The sequence below is a fragment of the Aquarana catesbeiana genome, linkage group LG03 (genome assembly GCF_042186555.1).
Source record: "Aquarana catesbeiana isolate 2022-GZ linkage group LG03, ASM4218655v1, whole genome shotgun sequence".
Classification (NCBI taxonomy): Eukaryota; Metazoa; Chordata; class Amphibia; order Anura; family Ranidae; genus Aquarana; species Aquarana catesbeiana.
This window is the reverse complement of record NC_133326.1, coordinates 274,157,754-274,184,706: the sequence shown is the minus strand read 5'-3', so window position 1 is coordinate 274,184,706 and position 26,953 is coordinate 274,157,754. Positions and strand designations below refer to the sequence as shown.

At 42.1% G+C, this 26,953-nt stretch overlaps 1 protein-coding gene across 2 annotated transcripts in view; it reads left to right on the top strand.

Annotated features, from left to right (window-relative positions):
• DYRK2 (dual specificity tyrosine phosphorylation regulated kinase 2) overlaps window positions 1-24,417 on the top strand; it is a 58,039-nt gene extending 33,622 nt beyond the window's left edge. Inside the window, exons 1-3 of one of the 2 annotated variants that reach the window (XM_073620091.1) lie at window positions 3,278-3,693; window positions 3,929-4,038; window positions 16,408-24,417. In XM_073620091.1, the coding sequence (XP_073476192.1) occupies window positions 3,648-3,693; window positions 3,929-4,038; window positions 16,408-18,009 (1,758 nt within the window). In that variant the 5' untranslated portion in view covers window positions 3,278-3,647 and the 3' untranslated portion in view covers window positions 18,010-24,417. Of the gene's footprint in view, window positions 1-3,277; window positions 3,694-3,928; window positions 4,039-16,407 lie in introns of those variants that run through there. The other variant, XM_073620092.1, reaches the window with a different exon arrangement.
• The last annotated feature ends 2,536 nt before the right edge of the window (window positions 24,418-26,953 follow it).

Sequence of the window (26,953 nt, the reverse complement as noted above, 5' to 3'; positions counted from 1 at the left end):
CTATATTCTCGTCCTCCTATTGGTTGCCAGGACACAGGTGGCTCCTGCTGCCTACTGTCCAGCATTGCTAGAATGCAGATCGCTCTTGCCACCTACCATCCTTCATTGCAAAGATGCAGGTAACTCAGATAGAGTACGTTTGCACTCTGCATATTAAACATTAGCACAAACATTTACATGCATATAGCGTAAGGTACAGTCCTTGAACACAGATTGTTCCATTTTAGTTTTGCACTGCAGACCAGTAAGGACTAGTGTGCTTGGGGCCATGGAATACTATACCGTTGCAATCAGATATGTATAAATTATGGATTTGAACGCAGAGTACTGTATGCCTGTGTGCATGAACCCTTACTCATGGCATGAAATATAGGTCCTATATTAGCTTGAGGGAAAGGAGTATACTGTATGGGTCCAAAAAATCTGCATGATGCAAAAGTATGTATGCTATAAACAGAAAAGAATCCATGTTGCACTACTGGAAGAGTTCCAGATTTACCAGGGACATTATTTTGTAGTGAGGACTGCCTGAGCACATGCACATTCTAGTGAAGGGTGTGCCAGTTCCTGTGTTGTCCCCCTGACATGATCACAGTCCTGCCTGACAGTAAGAAGACCAGAGGGGGAGGGGCTCCAGGAGGGGGGGGGGGCAGCTGCTCCTCCTCCCCAGGGAAGCCCTTCTCTTCCACGCTTCATGCACCGTGCCATACAAAAGAACAGCCTGAGCTCACAAGCAACCACACAAACACAGCTCTGTCACCAAGCTGGCCGCAGCAGGACAGCAGCATGCTAATTTGTGTTTCTGGTTGCTGCCCTAGTCATTAATCCAAACCTGTACACTGGCCCCGCTCCTTCATGTGGCTGTACTCATCTGGAATCATTGCTCTGATGTCTGAAGGATCTCTAAATTAAAAACAGCATGGAGATGAGCATCAAAGCCACACACAGCTACATTTTTTAATTTTTTTTGGGTAGCACCAGGAAGAGTTCTAACCTATTACTGTGATGTCATTGGGGTAATTCCTTCTCACTTCCTGTGTCATCACTTCCCTCGCCCCTAGAGTTAACGAGCATGTAACCTTTGCACTGCAGGAGGGCCTCATTCAAGGGTAGTTTTTCTTTTCATTTCAGTAATTTAAGTATATAAAAGTATATGTATAAAGTATATGAAAGTGTGTGTACTGTATATAAAGAAAACATTATTTTTCATTTCATTTTAAATAGAAGTATGGGGTGGATTAAAACCATACCTCCCAACATTTTGAGATGGGAATGAGGGACACCTACCAGCAAACGTATGTAGACATGGGACACGCCCCCTGCCACACCCCCTTAAAGGAGAATTAACCCAAGAAAAAGGTTAATTAAATCCACAAGTGCTTTTTTACCATTAGTATTCCTTTATATTGGCTTTTAAAATGTACAAATGCAGCAATTTAGAAATTGGATGAAAGGTTTAGAACTGGGAAACACTTTTTGAAAGATAAAAAGTGCATTTTATATACAACTATATGGATCAGACAAAAATGAGGATCAGACAAAAATGGCTGGTTCCTGCTGAACCAGCCAAGATTCAAACCTTTGTATGGCCTGCCTTAGGCAGTTGTCATGGGAACAAGTGTCCTTATTGGGAGATTTACCCTCTATTGCTGGTCCAGCAGGCAATCAGAATTTTGGATTTTACTTCACTTTTATTCCTGGTGACATAGTTGATCAGGACCATTGGAAAGGGTGAATCTCTGAATGGGGACAAAGACAGCAATAAAGGTTTGCCTTTAGTTATACTTTAAATTCTGTTTTTTTTTTAAGTCTTTAAAAAGTTTTTAAAACTTTAAAAGTCAGCTTTTTTTTCTATAAAAATAACAAATGTTATACTTACCTCTGTGCAGTGGATTAGCATAGAGCATCCCCAATCCTCCTCTTCTCGAGTCCCTCTTCAGTGCTCCTGGCCCCTCCCTCCTGTTGAGTGTCCCCACAGCAAGCAGCTCTCTATGGGGGCACCTGAGCCAAGCTGCAGCTCTATGTGTCCATTCAGACACGGAGCTGCGGTTTGGCCCCACCCCTCTCTCTCCTTATTGGCTAACTGAGCCAATGGCACCGTTGCTGTATCTCAGCCAATCAGGAGGGAGAGTCCCGGGCGCCTGAGAAACTCGGGGACATCGCTGGAGAGAGAGATGGGTAAGTATTAGGGGCTGCTTCACACAGAGGGATTTTTAATGTTAATGCATAGAATGCATTAAGATAAAAACCTTCTGCCTTTACAACCATTTAAAGCTGTAAAGCTGGTCTTTAGCTGGGCTAGATTAAAGCTGAAAGTGCTGGGACCCATTTAAGGGGTCTTAGGCAGCCAATGGATGGTGCAAATTTCTTTCCTGCAGAAATTCACACAATTCCTCTTTGTTTTATACAATTGTATTGTATAGTGTACGCCACCCTTTGTACAATCGTATTGTATAGTGTATGCTGTCATTTGTACAATCATATTGTATAGTGTAGGCTGCCCTTTGTACAATCATATTGTATAGTGTATGTCATTGTTTATACAATCATATTGTATAGTGTAGGCCGCCCTTTGTACAATCATATTGTATAGTGTATGTCATTGTTTATACAATCATATTGTATAGTGTAGGCTGCCCTTTGTACAATCATATTGTATAGTGTATGTCATTGTTTATACAATCGTATTGTATAGTGTACGCTGTCCTTTGTACAATCATATTGTATAGTGTATGTAATTGTTTATACAATCGTATTGTACAGTGTAGGCCGCCCTTTGTACAATCATATTGTATAGTGTATGTCATTGTTTATACAATCGTATTGTATAGTATACGCTGTCCTTTGTACAATCATATTGTATAGTGTAGGCCGCCCTTTGTACAATCGTATTGTATACTGTAGGCCTAAACAATGTGTACAGGAAGCCATGATTATATGGTGTGGGCACTGCCAGGCTGACCTGTGTGGGCTCTGACACTGTCACCCTTTAGTGAGTGAGTGACCCAGAACAAGCCTGGACATATCATGTGTCTGCACAGCCCGTGTCCATGGTGAATGGCTGACAGCAGGCCTCCATACAGCTCTGTGACTCCTCCCATATACAGTACAGCTTTACGACCCTTTGAACACACTTAAAGAAAAAAAAACAGCCGACCGCATCACTTTCATGCTTCCTAAACACGTGAACTGAAAATCTATTCGCTGCCTAGCAACGTCCTAGCCGCTTGCGATGTGTTGGTCACCTGGAGACGAGTCTCCTCCCTCCCCGAACTAGTGGCCGCCGCCCGCACTCTCCTCACAGCTCGAGCAAAGCTCAGCCTCGCTTTCACTTCCCCCGGCTCGGCTGTGCCCGGTTCAGGGGCCTGGCGGAGGAATCATTAGGAGGGGGCGGGGGAATAGCAGTGACTGTGGGCGGGGCCTGCGCTCCCTTCCCACACTGACTCCCTCGGGTGCTCGGCTGGGAGCGGAGGAAGCAGCGGGGCCGCCCGTGTGGTGCCGGGAGAGAGACAAGGACGAAGTGAGGGGATGCCGGGGCGCTGCCGCTCTGATTGGAGAAGCCGGGGAGCGGAGGTAGTGGGGGACCGACAGCCCGGATCTGGAGTTCAAATCCCAGCTCCCCTCTGGCCTCTCCCTCCTCATCCGCCATGTTAACCAGAAAACCCGGGGCGGCCGTGGCCATCCATCCGGCCGGTAAGTGTGAGGAGCATGCTAAGGGGGGAGGCCGGGCCCTCAGGGGTTAAATCAGCTGGCTTGTGACAGACGGTGTACCTGGGGGCCCCTGTGTGGCCCCTACAAGGCTGATAACAAAGCCGTGTGTGAGTCATGTTGGATCATGGCTTTACCCTGACAATGGCACCCAGTCTGCTCTATTCAGGGCCCCCCAGACATTGTCACCAGCTAATCCCAGACATGCTTTGTTTTCCAGGCAGAGGAAGTGAAGGGACCAGCCAGCTCCAACCATCGCCAGCGTTACCCAGATCTGCTGCCGCTGCCACCGGATCGCCTGTCTCATTGCCACCCCTCAGAGCCAACACGGTAAGACCAGGGCACCCCACTTCTGTGTCCTTCCATCCTCCACACACTGTCCTATACATAGACATCAATGTACAGGATGGGGGGCTCCATCACCCCCACACACTGTCCTATACATAGACATCAATGTACAGGATGGGGGGCTCCGTCACCCCCACACACTGTCCTATACATAGACATCAATGTACAGGATGGGGGGCTCCGTCACCCCCACACACAGTCCTATACATAAATGTACAGGATGGGGAACTCCGTCACCCCCACACACTGTCCTATACATAGACATTAATGTACAGGATGGGGAGCTCCGTCACCCCCACACACTGCCCTATACATAGACATCAATGTACAGGATGGGGGGCTCCGTCACCCCCACACACTGCCCTATACATAGACATCAATGTACAGGATGGGGGGCTCCGTCACCCCCACACACTGCCCTATACATAGACATCAATGCACAGGATGGGGGGCTCCGTCACCCCCACACACTGCCCTATACAACAATGTACAGGACAGGGGGCTCCATCACCCCCACACACTGCCCTATACATCAATGTACAGGACAGGGGGCTCCATCACCCCCACACACTGCCCTATACATCAATGTACAGGACAGGGGGCTCCATCACCCCCACACACTGCCCTATACATAAACATCAATGTACAGGATGGGGGACTCCGTCACCCCCACACACTGCCCTATACATAGACATCAATGTACAAATGGGGGGCTCCGTTACACCTACACACTGCCCTATACATAGACATCAATGTACAAATGGGGGCTCCGTTACACCTACACACTGCCCTATACATAGACATCAATGTACAAATGGGGGGGGGGCTCTGTCACCCTTGCACACTGCCCTATTCATAGACATCAATGTACAAATGGGGGGCTCCGTCACCCCCACACACTGCCCTATACATAAACATCAATGTACAAATGGGGGGCTCCGTCACCCCCACACACTGCCCTATACATAAACATCAATGTACAAATGGGGGGCTCCGTTACTCCTACACACTTCCCTATAAATAGACATCAATGTACAAATGGGGGGCTCTGTTACCCTTGCACACTGCCCTATACATAGACATCAATGTACAAATGGGGGGCTCTGTTACACCTACACACTGCCCTATACATAAATATCAATGTACAAATGGGGGGCTCTGTCGCCCCCACACACTGCCCTATACATAGACATCAATGTACAGGATGGGGGGCTCCTTCACCCCCTCACACCAAAATATCACTGCTGGAAAATGGCTTTCCTTTTAAATAGCCCATACTTTAATTGCTACGCCTTATTTGTAATAGTCTCTAAAGCTATTTACAGCAGCCGCTTAATTACATATGTTATTTATAGCATACATCTGTGGCCTCTTCCATATGTATGTAGAGCTTGTGTGGTTACATATAATTGTAGAGGCTGTCATATGTATGTAGAGGTTGTCTGGTTACATGGAACTATAGGGTTGTCATAGGTATGTAGAAGTTGTCATATGTACGTAGAGCTTGTCTTGTTACATAGTATTATTGAGGCTGTCAGATGTATGTAGTCATTGTCTGGTTATATAGACTTATAGAGGTTGTCATATGTATGTAGTCCTTGTCTGGTTACGTGGAGGTTGTCATATGTATGTAGTCCTTGTCTGGTTATATAGACTTGTAGGGGTTGTCATATGTACTTAGAGCTAGTCTGGTTACATAGAATTATTGAGGTTGTCATATGTATGTAGCCCTTGTCTGGTTATATAGACTTGTAGAGGTTGTCATATGTATGTGGTCCTTGTCTGGTTACATGGAGCTATAGGGTTGTCATAGGTATGTAGAAGTTGTCTTATGTACGTAGAGCTAGTCTGGGTACATAGAATTATTGAGGCTGTCATATGTATGTAGAGATTGTCTGTTTACATAGACTTGTAGGGGTTGTCATATGTATGTAGCTCTTGCCTGGTTTTATAGACCAGTGGTTTTCAACCCTGTCCTCAAGTACCCCAACAGGCCATGTTTTGGAAATTTCTCTTAGATAAAATAGTTGTCCAAAATACCAAGCCATTGACTCTGATTTAAAGCACCTGTGCAAGATAAAGGAAAACCTGCAAACATGGCCTGTTGGGGGTACTTGAAGACAGGGTTGAGTTTGAGAACCACTGGTATAGACTTGTAGAGGCTGTCATGTATATGTAGCCTTGTAGAGGTTGTCATATGTATGTAGTCCTTGTCTGGTTACATGGAGCTATAGGGTTGTCATAGGTATGTAGAAGTTGTCTTGTGTACATAGAGCTAGTCTGGTTACATAGGACTTTTGAGGCTGCCATATGTATGTAGCTTTTGTCTGGTTATATAGACTTGTAGGGGTTGTCGTATGTACAGTGCATTCATAAAGAATTCAGACCTCCTCCTTCACTTTTTCTATTTTATGTTGCAGCCTGATACTACAGTTTTTTTAAATTTATTTTTTGTTCTCATTATTGTACACTCAGTACCCCATAATGACAAAGCAAAAATAGATTTTTAGAAATGTCTGTGAATTTGTTAAAAAGGAAAAACTGAAATATCACATTGGCATAAGTATTCAGAGTCTTTGCAACCGCACTTTAGCTCGGGTGCCTTCCATTTCTCTTGATCGTTGCTGAGATTTTTCTACACATTGATTGGAGTCCACCTATGGTAAATGATATACATTCATTGGACATGGTTTGGAAAGGCCCATACCCCTTTATAAAAGACAGCTGACAATACATACTGTATCGGAGCAAAAGCCATGAGGTCAAAGGAACTGCCTGCAGAGCTCAGAGACAGAATTATTGTAAGGCACAGATCTGGGGAACGCTACAAAACAAATTCTGCTGTACCGAAGGTCCCCAAGAGCACGCTGACCTCAAATTCTCTTAACAGTAGAAGTTTGGCACAACCAGAACTCTCTCAAGAGCTGATTTCCTGGCCAAACTGAGAAGTTGGGGGAGAAAGGCCTTAGTAAGGGAGGTGACCAAGAACCCGATGCTCACTCTGACTGACTGATCTCTGGAGTTCCTGTGTAAAGATGGGACAAAGTTCCAGAAGGACAACCATCGCTGCAGCCCTCCACAGATCTGGGCTTTATGGCAGAGTGGCTAGATGGAAGCCTCTCCTCAGTTCAAAACACATGAAAGCCTTATTGTAGTTTGCAAAAAAGCACCTGAAGGACTCTGACTGCGAGGAACAAGATTCTCTGGTCTGGTGAAACCAAGATGGAACCTCAGTTTGGCCTCAGTTCAAAACATTATGTCTGGAGGAAACCAGGCACTGCTCATCACCTGCTCAATACCATCCCAACAATGAAGCATCATACTGTGGGGGTGTTTTTTCAGCAGCAGGGACTGGAAGACTGGTTGGGGTTTAGGGAAAGCTAAATGGAGCAAAGTACAGAGATCTCCTCAATGAAAACATGTTCCACAGCGCTCAGGACCTGAGACTGGGCTGAAGGTTCATCTTCCAATGTGACAATGGTCCTAAGCACAGAGCCGGGACAACTCTGTGAATATCCTGGAATGACCCAGCAGGTCCTGACTTGAACCCTATTGAACATTTCTGGAGAGACCTGAAAATGGCTGTACACTGACGATCACCAACCAGCCTGACAGAGCTTGAGAGGATTTGCAAAGAAGAATGGCAGAAATAACCCCAATCCAGGTGTGCAAAGCTTGCTGTGTCATACCCAAAAAGACTCGAGGCTGTAATTGCTGCCAAAGGTGCTTCAACAGAGTTAAAGGGTCTGAATACTTATGTACATGTGTGTTTGTTTTTTTTTTTCTCTGTAATAAATTCAGACATTTCTAAAAAAAAAAAAAAAAAATTCTATCTCTATCATCCATTTTTTTTTTTTTTTTTTTTCTTGTCTGGTTATATAGACTTGTAGGGGTTAGCGTATGTATGTAGAGCTTCTCTGGTTACATACATTTTGGGGGTTGTCATTTGTAAGCAGACAAGGGCTACATACATAGGGGGTTGTCAGTATTCTGATAATGCACAAGAAGCCTGTTTCTTTTATTTATAATTGTAAGTATTTATGGTGTCGGTGTATTCTTTCCAATGGGATTATGCATACTGAGCTTTCACCTTGCATGAACCCTGTGGAAGAAGAGAGAGATGTCGCTGAATGTCATTGTTTTCTTCCTTCATGAGAGAAAAATTGTAATTCTGACAAAGTACATGGTGCATACCCTCTTTGTTCATTTGACAACACCCCACCAACCAATCGATTCTATGTCCTGGATTAGAAGACATAGTATGTTGGGAAGACACTGACCAATGCTTGTCTTTTTTTAAATGTTATCTTTTTGTTGAATATATATATATATATATATTCGATAGATAGATATATATATTATCTCTATCTAGATATAGATAGTTCAAAATGTCCTATCATGAAAGAAATAGTTGCTTGGCTCTATTCTGATCCTCTTTTATATATTTGCAGCAAGTTAAATTAGTCCTGATCTGCATTCTTGAATTGAGTGTTTCAAAGTTTGCAAACCAGAGGATCAGCAGCATAACCAGGCAAATCATTTTTCTGGAGGTCAACAGCAATGGCACCCCAACTACATGTTTCTTTCACTTCTAAAGGGATCTTGGGTGTAGCCCATGTGTCCCGGCTTTGAAAGGGTCAAAACAAGCTCACGTATCTATCTATTCTTATCAGTAGGCTGAGGCTGATTTAGTAAAAGTGATCTGGGCAGCTGTGCAGCTGCCAGATCACTCTTACAGGACTCTGTGTGCCATCTGCTGAACAACCCCCCCCCCCCCAACCTCCTCCATAGTGCAATATTGGGTTTCACTGTGCATTGCAGAGTGAAATTAAAAATAATTCTAGGTCCCTCATTTACTGTTGGGCTCCATTCACACCTTGGTGTTTTAGCACATGTTGAAAAGCAAAACAATGGAGGTGTCATAGGATCACATGTTACAAAATGAGATCATTCACATGAGCAGTGTTGTGCTGCATTTTGAAAAATGAGGCATGTGCATTTTCATGCATGGCGCATAAAGCATAATGCAACCCGTAATGAAAACGCGGTGAGACTTCAGAGTGGTGCCAGAGCACAGTGTTTGATGGTCAATTAAATGTTGAACAGCAGAACACCATTTCCAGCACACGTTTTGACCTCTGCGTATCGTATGGAAATTGTATTTTTTTATTCATTTCAGGTACTTATATAGCACCATCAATTTAAGCAGCACTTTACATACACATTGTACATTCACATCAGTCCCTACCCTCGAGGAGTTTACAATCCCTCATAATCCCTCAGACTTGTGTAGCCATCAATGAGTGTGTTGATTGTATTGCACAGAGAAAAAAGGGTGCTAGGATCAACACTTTGCAGACTTAAGTTGGTGAATTGGGGGCACACAGCTAAAATTTGGTTAAAGGCTAACTCTATCATTTGCAACATGTTACATTACGATGGTATTTAAGGTGTAACATACATGTAGCTAAGCAAATTCCCCCATCCCAACAGCAACGGGGGTTGTTCTCCCATGCAGCTGCTGTAACTTTTGAACCTAGTGTAGCACCACCTGCACAGACATGTCATTTATTCACATCAGATCTTTGAATGAATGGACTACAATTCCCATCTGCCACTGCGGCCAATAGATTTCTCAATAGACTAGTGTGGTGATCATTGCACTAGTATTCAATTGACACTTCTTCTAGTTCTCCAACTGAAAACCCATATCTCGGGACAGACAGAGCTGGAGGAAGAGTCGGCAGGAGCCTTGCATTCCCCCTGTGATCACTGATTGTGAAAAACATAATAAATGCACATATTTTTCCTACAAAATGTGTGTATTTATTTTTTTTTCTTCTACAGTGAACTTGTTAATGAGTAATTTTTTTTAATAAAAATTTAGAAGAAAAAAAAATAATCTCCCTTGAAACTGATTTTGTGTAGTGGGTGTTAATGGAGTTCTTAACAGCAAAAAGCGTCACACTGGGATGGTTCTTGACCGAGTTTCCACTTTGTTCAAGTCTTGTTTCCCTAAATAAAAGCAGTAGTTTCAGATGTGAGTGAGAGACTGATTTCCAGACATTTTTACTTCCTTGTTTTGTTCACGCACCACATATTGTTCATAAGGGGATGTCCTTGTTTGTTGCTGGTGAATAGCCTTTTTTTCCCTGTTTCATTTTGTTTTGCTTCCTTCATTCATACTTTTTCTCTAATGGTCCATTCACACCAGCCACTGCATTGTAATGCAGTGGCTGGTGCACGGTGCAGTCTTGCAGGATCACCGCACTGTATTTCTGTTCTGTTCTATTTTTTTTTTTTTTAACAAGCTTTAATTGTCACAAGAACATTTCATGAAGTTCAATTGGCTGCTGCATGATGCGGTGTGGTACCAAGCGCTGCGCTGAAAAAAAAAGTAACACACGCAGTAATTTTTTACAGCGCAGGGTACCCATCCGTACACCACTGCATGGCGGTTGGTGTAACTGGGCAAACAGGAGACAAGGCATTTTGTCTTGTCGTGGTGGGACTGCGCTGGAATAGTTGCCCACCGCAGTCCCACCGCATCTGGTGTGAATTGCCCCTTGGTGTGCTTTTCTGCTAGCAAACAGTGCATCTGGAAAGTATTCACAGCGCTTCACTTTTTTCCACATTTTGTTTTGTTACAGCCTTATTCCAAAATGGAATTCATTATTTTCCTCAAAATTCTACAAACAATACCCCATAATGACGACATGAAAGAAGTTTGTTTGAAATCTTTGCCAATTTATTAAAAATAACAATGAAGAAAAAAAATCACATGTACATACGCATTTACAACCTTTGCCATGACACTCAAAATTTAGCTCAGGTGCATCCTGTTTTCACTGATCATCCTTGAGATTTTTCTACAACTTGATTGGAGTCCACCTGTGGTAAATTCAGTTGATTGGATGTGATTTGGAAAGGTATACACCTCTCTATATAAGGTCCCACAGTTAACAGTGCATGTCAGAGCACAAACGAAGCCATGAAGTCCAAGGAATTATCTATAGACCTCCGGCAGGATATCGAGGCACAGATCTGGGGAAGGGTACAGAAAAATTTCTGCAGCGTTGAAGGTCCCAATGAGCACGGTGGCCTCCATCATCTGTAAATGGAAGAAGTTTGAAACCACCAGGACTCTTCCTAGAGCTGGCCAAGCTGAGCAATCAGGCGAGAAGGGCCTTAGTCAGGAAGGTGACCAAGAACCCGATGGTCACTCTGACAGAGCTCCAGCATTTCTCTGTGGAGAGAGGAGAACCTTCCAGAAGAACAACCATCTCTGCAGCACTCCACCAATCAGGCCTGTATGATAGAGTGGCCAGATGGAAGCCACTCCTCAGTAGAAGGCACATGACAGCCTGCCTAGGGATTGCCAAAAAGCAAAAAATTCTCTAGTTTGATGGAACAAAGATTGAACTCCTTGGCCTGAATGGCAAGCGTCATGGCCAATACCATCCCTACAGTGAAGCTTGGTGGTGGGAGCATCATGCCGTGGGGATGTTTTTCAGCGGCAGGAGCTGGGAGACTAGTCAGGATTGATGGAAAGATGAATGCAGCAATGTACAGAGACATCCTTGATGAAAACCTGCTCCAGAGCGCTCTGGACCCACAGACTGGGGTGAAGGTTCATCTTCCAACAGGACAACGACCCTAAGCACACAGCAAAGATAACAAAGGAGTAGCTCTGACAACTCTGAATGTCCCTGAGTGGCCCAGCCAGAGCCCAGACTTGAACCCGATTGAACATCTCTGGAGAGATCTGAAAATGGCTGTGCACCAACGCTCCACATCCAACCTGATGGAATTTGAGAGATCCTGCAAAGAAGAATGGGAAAAACTGGCCAAAAATAGGTGTGCCAAGCTTGTAGCATCATACTCAAGGCTGTAATTGCTGCCAAAGGTGCTTCAACAAAGTATTGAGCAAAGGCTGTTAACGCTTATGTACATGGGATTTTTTTTTTTTATTTTTAATAAATTTGCAAAGATTTCAAACAAATTTTTGTCACATTGTCATTATGGGATATTGTTTGTAGAATTTTTAGGAAAATAATGAATTTAATGCATTTTGGAATAGGGTTGTAACATAACAAAATGTGGAAAAAGTGAAGCGCTGTGAATACTTTCCGGATGCAATGTATAGTAAGGAATATATCCAATACCCTGTAAAAAAGAAATATTTAGAATACAATATAAAACCTGTGATTTGGACTCGTGATATGGCTGTTCAGGAATAATGTACACTGCCGTACGCAGTTGTGGTACTTTTTTTGTTGCCACACAAAAGCCATGTAACCAAAACAGTATGTTGGCCTGAGGCCCTATGAAAGGATTGTCTTAATGAAAGACCGTTTGTGTTTTCTCCTAGCTACCAGTCAATGCTGGTACTACTCTAGACATGGGAAGTTGAAAAGTTGACTGGTTGCTAGGAAGGAAATACAGAAACTTCAAAAGGCCAACACCATATACTGGAGGCCCTTAGTGGCTTCATATAGCCACTATAGCACAATATATATTTAATCCTATTTATTTTGAAAAGTATTTTTAGATTTTATATCTCTGCTGCCCCAAGCCCTACATTTATAGGTAGGATGACAAATTTACTGTGTGAAATGTCGGGTTACATAAGGTGATGGCACCGAGTTATATGCACTGTTTCCAGGCCATTCCGTTGAGGACAAGTTTGGAGTCAGAGAAGACACTAGGCTTTAATAGAGCTTCACTCATCCACCAGCTGCCTATAATGAGTAAGAAGATACTTGAATTTTTTAGGAGACTGTTTAAAGAAATGGATTTAAACTTTTTGGACCTTTTTGGAACATGGGCATTCAGTATGGATCTGTCTGTCAGTTTTTTTTAGACCAATGCAGACTGAACCAAAATGTGTGTCTAAAGGCAGGTGGATGTAAACAGACGTCTGTCAGTTTTAAATTTAAGTCCATTTATGTCTGCAGAAAACAAGGGTTTGCGTCCATTTATGCGTATATAAACAGATATGGTCTGTACGTTTTTTACATTATTATTTTTTTTTTTTTTCCTGTCTATACATTTGTCCACCAATGAAAAAATGGACACGTTAAAAAGAGATGTATACTTGCTATGGAATTTGACACGTTGTTTGAATGCAAATGAGAATCCTCTGGCAAAGCACAGTGATTTCAATGTTGCATCTGAAAAACACAACCTCCATCTGATCATTGGTTGAGGCTAAGGTCGTCCATAGAAAAAGCGATTTTCTTTCCTGCAACCCATGGAAAATGGCTTGATTTCTCCCATCAACACTGTCAGTGTTGTTGGGGAAATCCCTCCCATGAAGACATTGTGTTCTCCCGGTGGGGAAGCTGTCCCGGTCAGGAGAACACAGGGATTATTGCTAGGGGCTATCCTACAGGCTGGTTGTACCCAAGTTAATCAACTTTGCTATGTTCAGCCTGCCCATATATTGTTTGAATCTTGGGTCTTTCTGCTGAACCGGCCGAGATTTGAACCGACTGTAGTCAGCTTAAGGGTCCATGCACACTGGGCTTAAAAAAAAAAAAAAAAATTTGGCAGAAAAAAACGCTTATATAGAGCGTTTTCATACAGGTGTTTAGGAGCCCTGGTTCACATTGATGCGATTTGGCATGTCAAATTGCATGCCAAATCGGCAATGTCAGCGCCCGAATCGGTGTGGCGCCGCACCAATTCCCAAAAGTAGTTTCTGTAATACTTTTGGCGATTTTCAGGGTGCGATTTCCATTGACATCTGTGCAGGATGTCTCTGAAATCACCCCTGAAGTTGGGACTGACATGCGGGAGAGAAATTGCGCAAATTCAGCTGAACTCGCAGGATTTCATTCCCGCAGTCAGTGTGAACTTAGGCAGAGTGTTTTTATATATATATATATATATATATATATATATATATATATATATATATATTTTTTTTTTTTTTTTTAGGTCAGAAAACTCCTCTCAAAAACCAGAATGGTCTTTTTTCTGCCTTTTTAAACACTGAGCTTAAAATATGCCTCTAAACGTCCTAATGTGCTTGGACACATAGGAGAACATTGAGCTGCTTCTACAGGCAAAATGCCCAAATGTGCATGGACCCTTAGCCCTGGTTCACACTGCCATGACTTGTCATGCGACTTGAATTTAAAGTCACATGACAAGTCTCGCCCCATGAATGGCAATGGAACAGTTCTAATTGGTGCGACTTAAGTTGGTCTGACTTAGAAGAAGGTTCCTGCACTACGACTTGCATTGACTTCTGTTAACCCTTTGCTGACCAGCCTCCGTCGTCATACCGTGGCAGGTCTGCACGACAGCGCAATCCGTCGTAGGTGTACATCGGCTGCTTTAAGAGGCATAGGGGGAAGTTACATTTAGATTTAAAAAGCTAAAACAGCAGCCTACTTAAGTGTTAACAGATTAGTGTACACAAAACAGATATGTCTGTTTTAGGAAGATGCAGTAGAGATAAACCACCTGGTAATTCTTTTTTAATTATTATTTATTTATTTTGGATTTTCACACTTGAGATTCTGAGTCTGCTTTATCTGCTGTGGTCATTATGAGGAGTTCTCTGTATATTTTGTTTTAATTATTTATGTAGAGGTGGGTGGGAACACCTAAAACCCCCAGGTGGAAAAGAACAGAGTAGGTAATTTATGGTAGCGAGATCATGCTGTCCTGATATTTTTTGGATACTCGAAATCTGGCTGGCTAGGCTCACCATTCTCTATCACTTAATATTACTTTTTGATTTGAGCGCCCTTTTTAAGTGATTGCGGAAAACCTTTTTAAATATAATATATATTCTAATATGTAAAAAAGTATAGCTATCCTTTTAGGTATTGTGTTTTTAAACTTTACTCACAAAGTCCAAATTGGGCTATAGACAGACATATGCCAACCACTTGCTTACTGGGCACTTAAACCCTCTTCCTGCCCAGACCAATTTTCAGCTTTGAGCCCCCTCACACTTTGAATAACAATTGCGCGGTCATGCTACACTGTACCCAAATTAAATTTTTATCATTTTTTTTTCACATAGATAGAGCTTTCTTTTGGCGGTATTTAATTGCTGCTGGGTTTTTTTTATTTTTTTGCTAAATTAAAGCAAAAAAGGACATAAATTTTGAAAAAAAAACAAAACTGTTTCATAGTTTGTTATAAAATTTTGAAAACAGGTAATTTTTCTCCCTCACTGATGTGCGCTGATGAGGCTGCACTGAAGGGCAACACTGAGCATTGATTGGCAGCACTGGTGGCTGGCACTGGTGGGTACTGATGGCTGGCACAGTGGGCACTGGCAGCTGACGCTGGTGGGCACGGAAAATGCAGCCGTGGCTTTCTGTGTGAGGGACCGATGTCCCTCTGACAGAAGCCTGTGATCGGCTTTTTTTTCCCCTCAAGCTGATATCGTGAGGGGAAAAAAAAAAAAAAGATTAACAAGCTTCTGTTTACATCACGTGATCAGCCATCATTGGCGGACAGCTGATCACATGGTAAGGGGCCGGGATCGATCCCTTACTCGGATCTGTAATCAGCCAAGTCTCATAGACTCAGTGATCACAGAGCGCGACGCGCAGACATCGCTTGCTCGGCAGAACGTCCATAGACACCCTCCTGGCAATTAAGGCCCGCGCTGTAGCCGTCTTTTGGCTATAGCGTGGTCGGCAAGTAGTTAAGGATAGGAGTACTTTGTGGCTGAAAGAGTCATTGTAGCAACTTGCTTTGGACAGCTGTTATCTGATTAGCTTCTATTGACAATAGACACTGCCCTTTTCAGAGATGCTTTGTAGCAGATGAATAGAATCTGATCATATTTCATCTGTCAGACTGAATGATGGGATATTTTTCTCTTTTCTTTCCTAAACTTTTGGAATAGCCAGCATGTGTTGGATTTCTGTATCCCCCTGCTTTGGTTCCACCTCATTGCCTTTGAACCACTGTAGAGACACACTAGTAGCATTGGGGTTGATTTACTAAAACTGGAGAGTGCAAAATCTGGAGCAGCTCTGCATAGAAAACAATCAGCTTCCAGTCTTTTTTTTTTTTTTTTTTTTGACCATCTACCTGGTCAAACCACAGCATGGTGCAAGGGACGCAAGCATCTGACACCAGGCAGTGTCCAGTGATTAATATTCCAGCAGCCTGTGTGGGTTTGTAAGAGAGCAGTTAATGGATGGCAGCATGCCTTGTAATTATTACTCTTCTTTTGCAGGCTTCCTTTTTAAATGTTGCTTTAATGCCAAGCTGTTTTTACTATATATTGTGATGATGGTTGTTGCAATTGATATTTGTGAAAACCTCATTACTGTTGTCCTTCTTTTATGAATGTTGTACATTTTTGTTTTTCAGATTGGAGGCAATAAGCACACGATGAATGAACATCTGCACATTAGCAGTCATGGACAGATCCAGGTGCAGCAGTTGTTTGAGGACAACAGTAACAAAAGGACAGTACTGACAACACAACCAAATGGACTCACTAATGTTGGCAAGACTGGGCTTCCTGTTGTTTCAGAAAGACAGCTAGAAAGCACACACCGGAGACAAGGAAGTTCCAGCTCTTTGAAATCTGCTGATGGGACAACCAAAGTGAAGTCCTCTTCGTTAACCCCGGAACAAGCAATGAAGCAATACATGCAAAAACTAACAGCCTTCGAGCACCATGAAATTTTCAACTATTCAGAAATATACTTCCTGGGTCCAAATGCAAAGAAACGTCAAGGTGTAATTGGTGGCCCCAATAATGGTGGTTATGATGATGACCAAGGCTCTTATGTGCAAGTGCCACACGATCACGTTGCATACCGATATGAAGTATTGAAGGTTATTGGAAAAGGGAGCTTTGGTCAAGTTGTTAAGGCATACGATCACAAGCTCCATCAGCACGTGGCTTTAAAAATGGTGAGGAATGAGAAACGATTTCATCGTCAAGCGGCAGAAGAGATTAGAATCCTAGAACACCTAAAAAAGCAGGATAAAGATAACAACATGAATGTCATCCACATGCTGGAGAATTTCACATTCCGCAATCATATCTGCATGACGTTTGAGTTGCTAAGCATGAACCTTTATGAGCTGATAAAGAAAAATAAGTTTCAAGGCTTCAGTCTGCCTTTAGTTCGCAAATTTGCGCACTCAATCTTACAGTGCTTGGATGCTTTGCACAAAAACAGAATAATCCACTGTGACCTTAAACCGGAAAATATTTTATTGAAGCAACAGGGTAGAAGTGGTATAAAAGTCATAGACTTTGGATCTAGCTGTTATGAACATCAGCGTGTTTACACATATATCCAGTCTCGCTTTTATCGAGCTCCAGAGGTCATTCTTGGAGGTCGTTATGGTATGCCTATTGACATGTGGAGCTTAGGCTGCATTCTAGCAGAACTGTTGACTGGCTATCCACTCTTACCTGGAGAAGATGAAGGTGATCAATTGGCATGTATGATCGAATTACTGGGAATGCCACCCCAAAAACTACTTGATTCATCAAAACGCGGCAAAAATTTTGTCAGCTCCAAAGGTTATCCTCGATATTGCACTGTTACAACCCTGCCAGACGGATCTGTGGTACTGAATGGTGGTCGCTCTCGTAGAGGAAAATTACGAGGTCCTCCTGGGAGTAGGGACTGGGTAACTGCTTTAAAGGGCTGCGATGATCCCTTGTTTCTTGATTTTCTATCGCAATGTTTAGAGTGGGATCCCGCTCTGCGCATGACACCCAGCCAAGCTTTACGGCATCACTGGCTACGTCGGCGCTTGCCGAAGCCTCCAACGGGGGAAAAGACCTCATCCAAAAGAATAACCGAAAGCTCGGGTGCTATAACTTCAATCTCTAAGTTACCTCCTGCATCAGGCTCAGCTGCAAAACTAAGAAATAATTTGGCCCAAATGACTGATGCCAATGGAAATATTCAACAAAGGACCGTTTTGCCAAAGTTGGTTAGCTGATTCATAAAGATTTTTTTTTCTTTAAACACCTTGCTGAGCCTTATGCATACAGCTCAAGTTCATAATATTTTTAATTGCTCAGTTTATATCAATACTTTTATCTGTGCAGCCATTGTAATTTTTAGTAAGGATGCAATTTTGTATTTAAACAATGGGGACGATGCTTTAAGTTTTTTTTAATTTTATTTTTTTTAGGCATATCAGTTTTAATTGGCTTTGTTTAGGATGTGTCAAAATCAGTGGCTGGCCACTGTCTATTGCTTGACTGTTAAACCTAATTTATTGGTGTCCGAAGGATTAGCTACCAACCATTCGTTTTAAAGTAATTACTTAAGTGCTCTGAGAAACCACACGTTATTTTAATTTATTTTACAAAGTAGACTTGGCCAAAGTGGATGTATCTTGTATGTATGTTGGATATGAAGAAGTCGATTCCCAGTATGCATTTGACATACTTTGCATATCTTCATACAGTTGAGTAAAGTGTTTTAAGCATGTTAATTATGTTGGAGGTATGTGCAAAGAGTTATAAAAAAGTAAAGAGTATTTGTTTGGTGGTAAACTATGTCAAACGGCCAGACTCGCCTTACAGCAAGTGTAAAGAGTACAGACTAGTTAAAGCTTGTATCTGATTGGTTGCAACATGTGCCTCAGTTATTTGTGGATCTTTAAAATCTCATAGCTGATTGGTGGTTGAGGATGAGTGTATATCACTGCTTGTCACTGCTGTTAATTAAAAAATAATTTTTTATTAATAAAAAAAAAAAATACTGGTCTCATACTTTTAAACCAGGGGTCTTCAAACTGTCTAAACAAAGGGCCAGTTTACAGTCTTACACATACTGTAGCTGCTGACTTTTAACATTAGGACACTTGCTTGTTCTGGAGTCCAGCGATGTTGGGTGCTGCCATTGCAGGTAAGGGAACCCGGCAGTGTAGCCTTTCGGCTTCACAGTCGGGTCCCTACTGCACATGCGCAGCCTGCGCTGCACTCTTTTACTGGCCCGGCAGAAGGGGAGGAGGAGAGGGACCGAGCTGTGACGTACTTTGCCGCGACCCGGTCTCCCCGAAGTGGGGACAGGATACCTGTCAAAGACTGGTATCGGCTCCCCCCAAAAGGTGCCAAATGTGGCACCGGAGGGGGAGGGGGGGGGGATTAGATAAGTGGAAATTCCACTTTTGGGTGGAACTCTGCTTTAAGGGGGGCTGGACTGTAGATATTATGAGTAAAGAGGGTCCCGATGTCAATGGGAATAAACACGCACCATTTTTGGTGTCATTGGGCCCAAATGTTGGTGTCATTGGAAGGAATTGTGCCCCATCGTTGGTGTCATTAGGAAGAATTGTGCCCCATCGTTGGTGTCATTGGGAGGAACTTTGGCCCTGCATTGGTGTCATCATGCCCCATTTTTGGTATTGGATGATAATAGGTGCGCAAAGGGCTGGATAATGGCAAGCAAAGGGCCGCATCTGTCCCCCGGGCCATAGTTTGGAGATCATTGTTATACACGCAGGGAAGGAAACTCTGTCTGCGTAATATATTCTTTAGATACTTTTAGTCCTTTTTATGGTGGAGTCAAATTATTTCATCAGATTTTTATTTGTAAATGTAAGCCAATTTTTTTTCGTGTGGTGCAGTGGCAAGGAACCCAGGAAATGACTTTTTTTTTTTTTTCTTCTTCTACAACTGATGCTTTTAATATGTTCTTTTATTGAAAGCACCTGCATTGGTTCCGGTTATCGCAAATGTCTCCTATGAAGAAACGCTAGAGGTTTATGTGAGTGCTCCCCACAACAGTGTAAGACTGTTAACCCTTTTAATTTATGCAGTAAACCTATATGGTTGATAGTGTGGTTTTGAATGTGACGTCTACATTACATCCACATTACTAACATTTGCAGTTTCTATTCACACTTAAAGCATGGTCCCCAAATGTGTCTAAAACAACAAAACAGATGATGTCATTTTATCTAATTTTCTCACAAAAAAAAACCGATAGGATTTGTCAAATGTGGGACAACATTTATTTCAATCCACATTTGTTTTAAAGTGTTTGTAATAATCCTTTTCACAAATAGGAATGTGTTTATACATTGGTTCAGAGCCAAGAACAAAAATCTGAAGAGCGCCTCTCCCTTTCGTCTAAATATAGTAACCTGGTTATTACGGCAGACGATTCCTATGTATTTAACCAAACGTGCGATGATACCCACGCTGTCAGTTTGCACATTTTTGTCTGGTGCAAAATACAGTTGCAAGCTGGCATTGATTTGGCCTGCGCATTGAACGCACTTATTTGATGTGAACTATGTCTTTCACTGTAAATTGTCCCCAGCGATCTTTGCATTTAGGAAAGAGAGTCATAAAAGTGACCCTCGCCCTGATGATCTGCCCCCCTTTTTTATTCCACCAGTTTGAATTTGAGATTCTCAAATAAAGCGGCTGTCTTTTAGTCATTTTCTAACGTTAAGTGCAAACACAAAGCATGCCAAGTGCAACTTTGTCATTACTTTAAGGGCTCTGGTGACTGATCTGCTGTGTGTCGTCCTAGTAACAATATTGTGTCTCACATGTTCCCATTGTCTGGGGACGTCTTGCCTATTTACAGCAGTAGTGATAGCACAGTATGTTGCTGTTTCTTTGGTTGCAGTCTCATTTTTGCTGTTTCATGCACCAGTTGGAGCTTACTTGACACACAAGTGTATTTCTGTTGTACTGTAACAACTGTTCCAACAACAGAATGAGTTACTCTTACAATACAGGATAAATTGTGCCTTTTTATTAATGCCACACTGGGCGTGTTTGGCCTCATGTTTTACTCTGTAGATGGTAAGTAGTGAGAAAAGCATTTATATTACAGATAATTTCTACTTGTCTTAAACCAATTCTGTATAGAGGCCTTAAAAGTAACCTATAACAGTAGTATTGTTCTTATTGAGATCCATTCACACTGCTGGATTATACTTCCATACATCTGAAGGGTTAAGGAGGCTCAAAGTTAATTAACAGGTACTATATATATCTGCATTTGTACACCAACCCTTTATATTTTGTACATTGTTTTTGTTATGCTTCTACTAGTGAAGGAAACACAATCTTATTTAATTTTGTAAGAATTACCTCAAACTTTTCATTTTTCTAGTGTGTTCAATCCCAGGGCATTTGGTAAGAACCAAAGTGCATTCCTTTTGTAATGGCTTTGCAGCCAGGCGACTTTTCTTAGGTGCGCAGTATTTGAGCCACTTTTCATGTATGATCTTGGAGTGCATAGCCTCTTCTTATTGGGTTATACTGTAAACAGGAAGGAGGAGTGAAGTGTAACCCATAGAGCATACACTTCTCTAAGGGTTCATTCTTTGTTTCTCTGCAGATTACAGCATAGCCCAATTTCTAACTTTGATCAGAAACACACCAATGTGAGTTCTCTTCTTGAAACTTTTTTTTTGTTTTTTACATCTGGACAGACATTTACTTCTGAAACGTTAAATGTTTATGCTTACAAACTTGCTACACTTGTCTTGCCCAGTGGTTCTTAATGGTGTTGTCAGTCATTCTATACAGCACATTATCAAGATCTCTGGGCAGAATCAGATTGAAAGAAATGGGCAGCATTTGTCATTTCTTTAGGGTGACACTTTTTTACAGGTGTTATTTTCTCCGGTCACTGGTTGATTTACTAAAACTGGAGAGTGCAAAATCTCATGCAACTCTGCATAGAAACCAATCCACTTCCAGATTTTTATTGTCAAAGCTTGAAGCCAGGTTCACATATATGCGAATTGGATGCGGGTTTCCGCGCATCCAGTTCACATGACAGGAGAGTGTGACCGGCTCTCAATGAAGTTGGTTCACACATCTCAGGGGTGGCCACAGTCCACATTTTAAAAAGGGTCCTGTGCTTCTTTGGTTCCAATTCAGGCAACAATTTGGACCTGATTCTCACCTGAATGGGTGAACAAGGATGTACCGGGCCCCATGCTGTGAGCCGCAGCTGCAGCATATGTGAACCCAGCCTAAAGGATAAGTTCACCTTTTAACGAAAAATAATAAATGCACATTTTTTTACCTGCAAAAAAAAAGGTGCATATATGATTTTATTATTATACAGGATTTATATAGCGCCGACAGTTTACACAGCGCTTTACAACTTGAGGGAAGATGGGACAAATGCAATACACTTTTTAATACAGTAGGAATTGGAGGACCCTGCTTGTTAGAGCTTACACTCTAATGCCCCGTATACACGGTCGGATTTTCCGACGGAAAATGTGTGATAGGACCTTGTTGTCGGAAATTCCGACCGTGTGTAGGCTCCATCACACATTTTCCATCTGATTTTCCGACACACAAAGTTTGAGAGCTTGCTATAAAATTTTCCGACAATAAAATCCGTTGTCGGAATTTCCAATCGTGTGTACACAAATCCGAAGCACAAAGTGCCACGCATGCTCAGAATAAATAAAGAGATGAAAGCTATTGGCCACTGCCCTGTCTATAGTCCCGACGTACGTGTTTTACGTCACCGCGTTCAGAAAGATCGGATTTTCCGACAACTTTGTGTGAACCGTGTGTATGCAAGACAAGTTTGAGCCAACATCCGTCTGAAAAAATCCTAGGATTTTGTTGTCGGAATGTCCGATCAATGTCCGACCGTGTGTACAGGGCATAAGAGGGAGGATGTTTTAGGAGCCTGGAAAGCATTGCACCAGCGATCAGCAGATTGCTGATGCCATGCAGGTCTCCTGTGGGTGTAAGCTCAATGGTAGCTCATTGAGAACTACAAACCGACAGCTGCAAAGGCTGTCGGGACTTGTAGTTTTACTATTCACAGATCACTTTGGATGACGTGGACGGAGCCCCACACGGCCATGTTTTGTTTTTAGATTGTGGCAGCGAGCGAAGATATTACACCCCGACTATGGTTTTCACATGTTACAAAACTTACTCATCCTTAAACTGAACAAACTGAAGGTAGAAGCTGATTGGCTACCATGCACAGCTGCATTCGATTTTGCACTTCAGTTTTAGTAAATCAACCGCTCAGTCTAGTATGCTTGCCAGAGGCAGACACCAGTGCTGGGACATCCTCTATGGCAGAGTATTGGGTCACCATCAGTTGAAATCTGCTCTGAAGTGGAACACACTGGCAAACACTTAGAACAGGTATCTCCAAACTATGGCCCTCCAGCTGTTGCGGAGCTACACATCCCATGAGGCATTGTAAAACTGACATTCACAGACATGACTAGGCATGATGGTAATTGTAGTTCCTGAACAACTGGAGGGCCATAATTTGGAAACCCCTGGCTTAGAACATGCAAATTCTTTCTGCTTTTAATGTGGTCGTTGTACCACCCATGTCTGCTTTCCTCCTTGCAATTGGAAGTTCATGATCTTCCACAATTGTTGATTGTAGGTTTCCAGTTAAATCTTATAAAGTTCAAGACTCTAAGCTTGGCTCGTTAAATGTATAGCTAGCTTATGAGTACCCATGCACAAGGTTGCTTCTCCAGCAGTCTGATCTTCTGACAATGTGTAAAATGATGGGGATATAAATATGCATGCTTGTACTGACTGGGGTGTGTGTTTATGCACTGAACATACATCTCTGGCAGCGTTTTTTTTCTCAGGAGAAAAGTAGCAGTTGGCTGTGAAAATCTAGCTTGAGTGATTAGTTCTTTTGCTATTACCAGGAGGTGTCTGCAGAGGTTGCAAACTGCCCATAGATTTTGTTTTTCGATTTGACCATAATCGGCCATATCTGGCAATGATCATCTAGTTTACAAACAACATCTAATCTGTTTTTGGAGTGGATTGTATGTTTAGTACTTATTAATGTAGTCAGGAATGCAACGCACCAAAGGCATGCAAAATGTTTTTGGTTCTGTTTGTGTTCCCAATGAAATTTAATGTGCGCAGATTGTGTGGCTTTCGTTGCAAATAAATTAGATGCAGTTTGCAAATTAAGAATGTGTGATGGTCATCACCCAGCCTCACAGGTGTGCACCTGTGGGGGCGAATCCTTTAATTCCTATAAAAGATTGTAAAAAATAAAAGCAGTATAACCTGGCAAACAAACTTAAGAACCTCTGATGCTGTTGCTTTGCTTCTTCAGCAACATCTTAGACATGTGACTGTAATATGCTGCGGTTGTGTGTACTGATATGTGAACCATTTTGATTGAATGTGGACTTATGTATAATTTTGTGTACATTTTCTGTGAGATGCTGCTGGCTCCACTTTACATTGGATATGTTGGAGTGGACAAGAATCAGTGGCCAGTTTTATACTGTATGTATTGTACAGCAGATGACAGAAGTATGAATTTTTAGTGAATATTTGTAAAATTTTATTGTTGTGGCCAGAGATCATTTCAGAATAAAAATGTATGTCCCTTTTGCCTTTTATTTCTCTGTCCTGTTTTGAATAAGGGATGGTGGTAATACATATGTATTTAAGTTAATGTAATTTCAACTTTATTATGCTTTTATACAGAATTTATATAGTACCAACAGTTTGTGCAATGCTTTACAGTATAAAGGGAGACAGTACAGTTGCAATAAAATACAAGAGGGTTACCAGAGAACCCTGCTCGTAAGGGCTTACAATCTAATAATACTTGACACTTGTTTTTAAAACTGCCCCATTATATTCTAACCATAAAGCCATGAAACATGTTACATTGCTATTCAGCACTGTAAGTCCAGGACTGGCATTCTTAAAGCAGAGGTCAGCGATGGCAATTCTGTCAGGTGTACTTTCCATCCCACATGCTATTTTAAAATAGTGCTGGGATTGCATTTCTCATTCTTAGTGATGATGAGGGTACAGGGCTAAGCCCAGCAGCTGAACTGATCAGCTTCCGGGCTTCTGATCCTGCTAAAGAGAGCATTCTATAGTACAAACACAATGCTTCTGACCTTATCTGTATTTCCAGTGTGCAATGGTAACTATTTTGGAGCAGGTCAGAACTGGTCCAGCTCTGCTTTGCTTCCACTTGCAGCAAAACATCATTACAGTGTTGGTATAATGCTTGCTGATAACGGCAAGATCACGATTTATATGTGATCTGTTGCTGCAAAATTAGTGGGATCAGGTCCTCCAATGAAATCAAGTATAAAAAGATAACATTTTGTTTTTAAACCTGAACTGCAGCCGAACAGCTACATGATGATTGATATACAGTGGGGAAAATTAATTATTTGATCACCAGATTTTGTAAGTTTGCCCACTTACAAAGAAATGAAGGGTCTATAATTTTTATCATAGGTGTATTTTAAATGATAGAGACATAATATCAACCAAAACCCCAGAAAAAGTGCATAGAACAAATTATATAAATTTAAGTTGCAGCTCAGTAAGTAAAATAAGTATTTGATACCCAAGCAAAACATGACTTAGTACTTGGTGGAAAAACCCTTGTTGGCAAGCACAGAGGTAAGATGTTTCTTGTAGTTGGTGACCAGGTTTGCACACATCTCAGTAGGAATTTTGGTCCACTCTTCTTTACAGATCTTCTCTAAATCCTTAAAGTGGATGTAAACCCTCACATATACCTAGTGAAGTGAACAACCTCAGATGATACACAGAGATGAAACAAATCCTCCTACATAAGTTTTACTTGTATATCGGCTGTCTTCAGCTTTATATACTGTTTAGAAAGTGCACGTCCTGTTAGAATTTTCTGATTCACCTGTGGATCCTTGCCATACACTGTGATCCAGCTGATTGAAGGAAAGGCACGCACCCCCTCTCTGCATAAACGGTGACTTGCAGAGCTGTGCTGCTGTGAATAGACTAGCTCCCTGCTAATCTATTATATACATATGTATGTGTGTGTGTGTGTGTGTGTATGTGTGTGTGTATATATATATATATATATATATATATATATATAAATTAGCACCCACCCTGACAAAATTTAGCCTAGTTTTATTACAGTTGACAGTACTTGCCAAAAGTTATGCTGATAAGAGAAGAGCAAGCCACCAGACTTGGCGCTTTGAAGAGCGATAAGAAAACACTACAGATATATGTGCCCAACTCAAATTTAATTAATCTGGTTTACATGCACTTTAACCACTTAGCGCAAATCGCTGTCATTGTACGTTGGCACTTTGAAGCTAAAAACCGTTGTTATGGTAGCAGATAGCTGCTATAACCCTGGTATTTTCAACACGGTGAGCGGCTGGCTTTCAGATAAAAGTGGTTTTTGGCGGATTCACCGCAAGATCACTTTTACCTGGGGCCACATTCTGGTCATATCCACTGCTTACCGGAGCTGTCGGTAGCGGCGGAGATGATCAGGTCCTCTTCCCTGACGGGCATGGGGGCAGAGTGAGGGAAAGATGGCCTCAACTTACATGGCAAATGAGGTTCAATGTAGAAAAATGTAAAATAATGCATTTGGGTGGCAAAAATATGAATGCAATCTATACACTGGGGGGAGAACCTCTGGGGGAATCTAGGATGGAAAAGGACCTGGGGGTCCTAGTAGATGATAGGCTCAGCAATGGCATGCAATGCCAAGCTGCTGCCAACAAAGCAAACAGAATATTGGCATGCATTAAAAAGGGGATCAACTCCAGAGATAAAACGATAATTCTCCCACTCTACAAGCCTCTGGTCTGGCCGCACCTGGAGTATGCTGTCCAGTTCTGGGCACCAGTCCTCAGGAAGAATGTACTGGAAATGGAGCGAGTACAAAGAAGGGCAACAAAGCTAATAAAGGATCTGGAGGACATTAGTTATGAGGAAAGGTTGCGAGCACTGAACTTATTCTCTCTGGAGAAGAGACGCTTGAGAGGGGATATGATTTCAATATACAAATACTGTACTGGTGACCCCACAATAGGGATAAAACTTTTTCGCAGAAGAGAGTTTAACAAGACTCGTGGCCACTCGTTAAAATTAGAAGAAAAGAGGTTTAACCTTAAACTACGT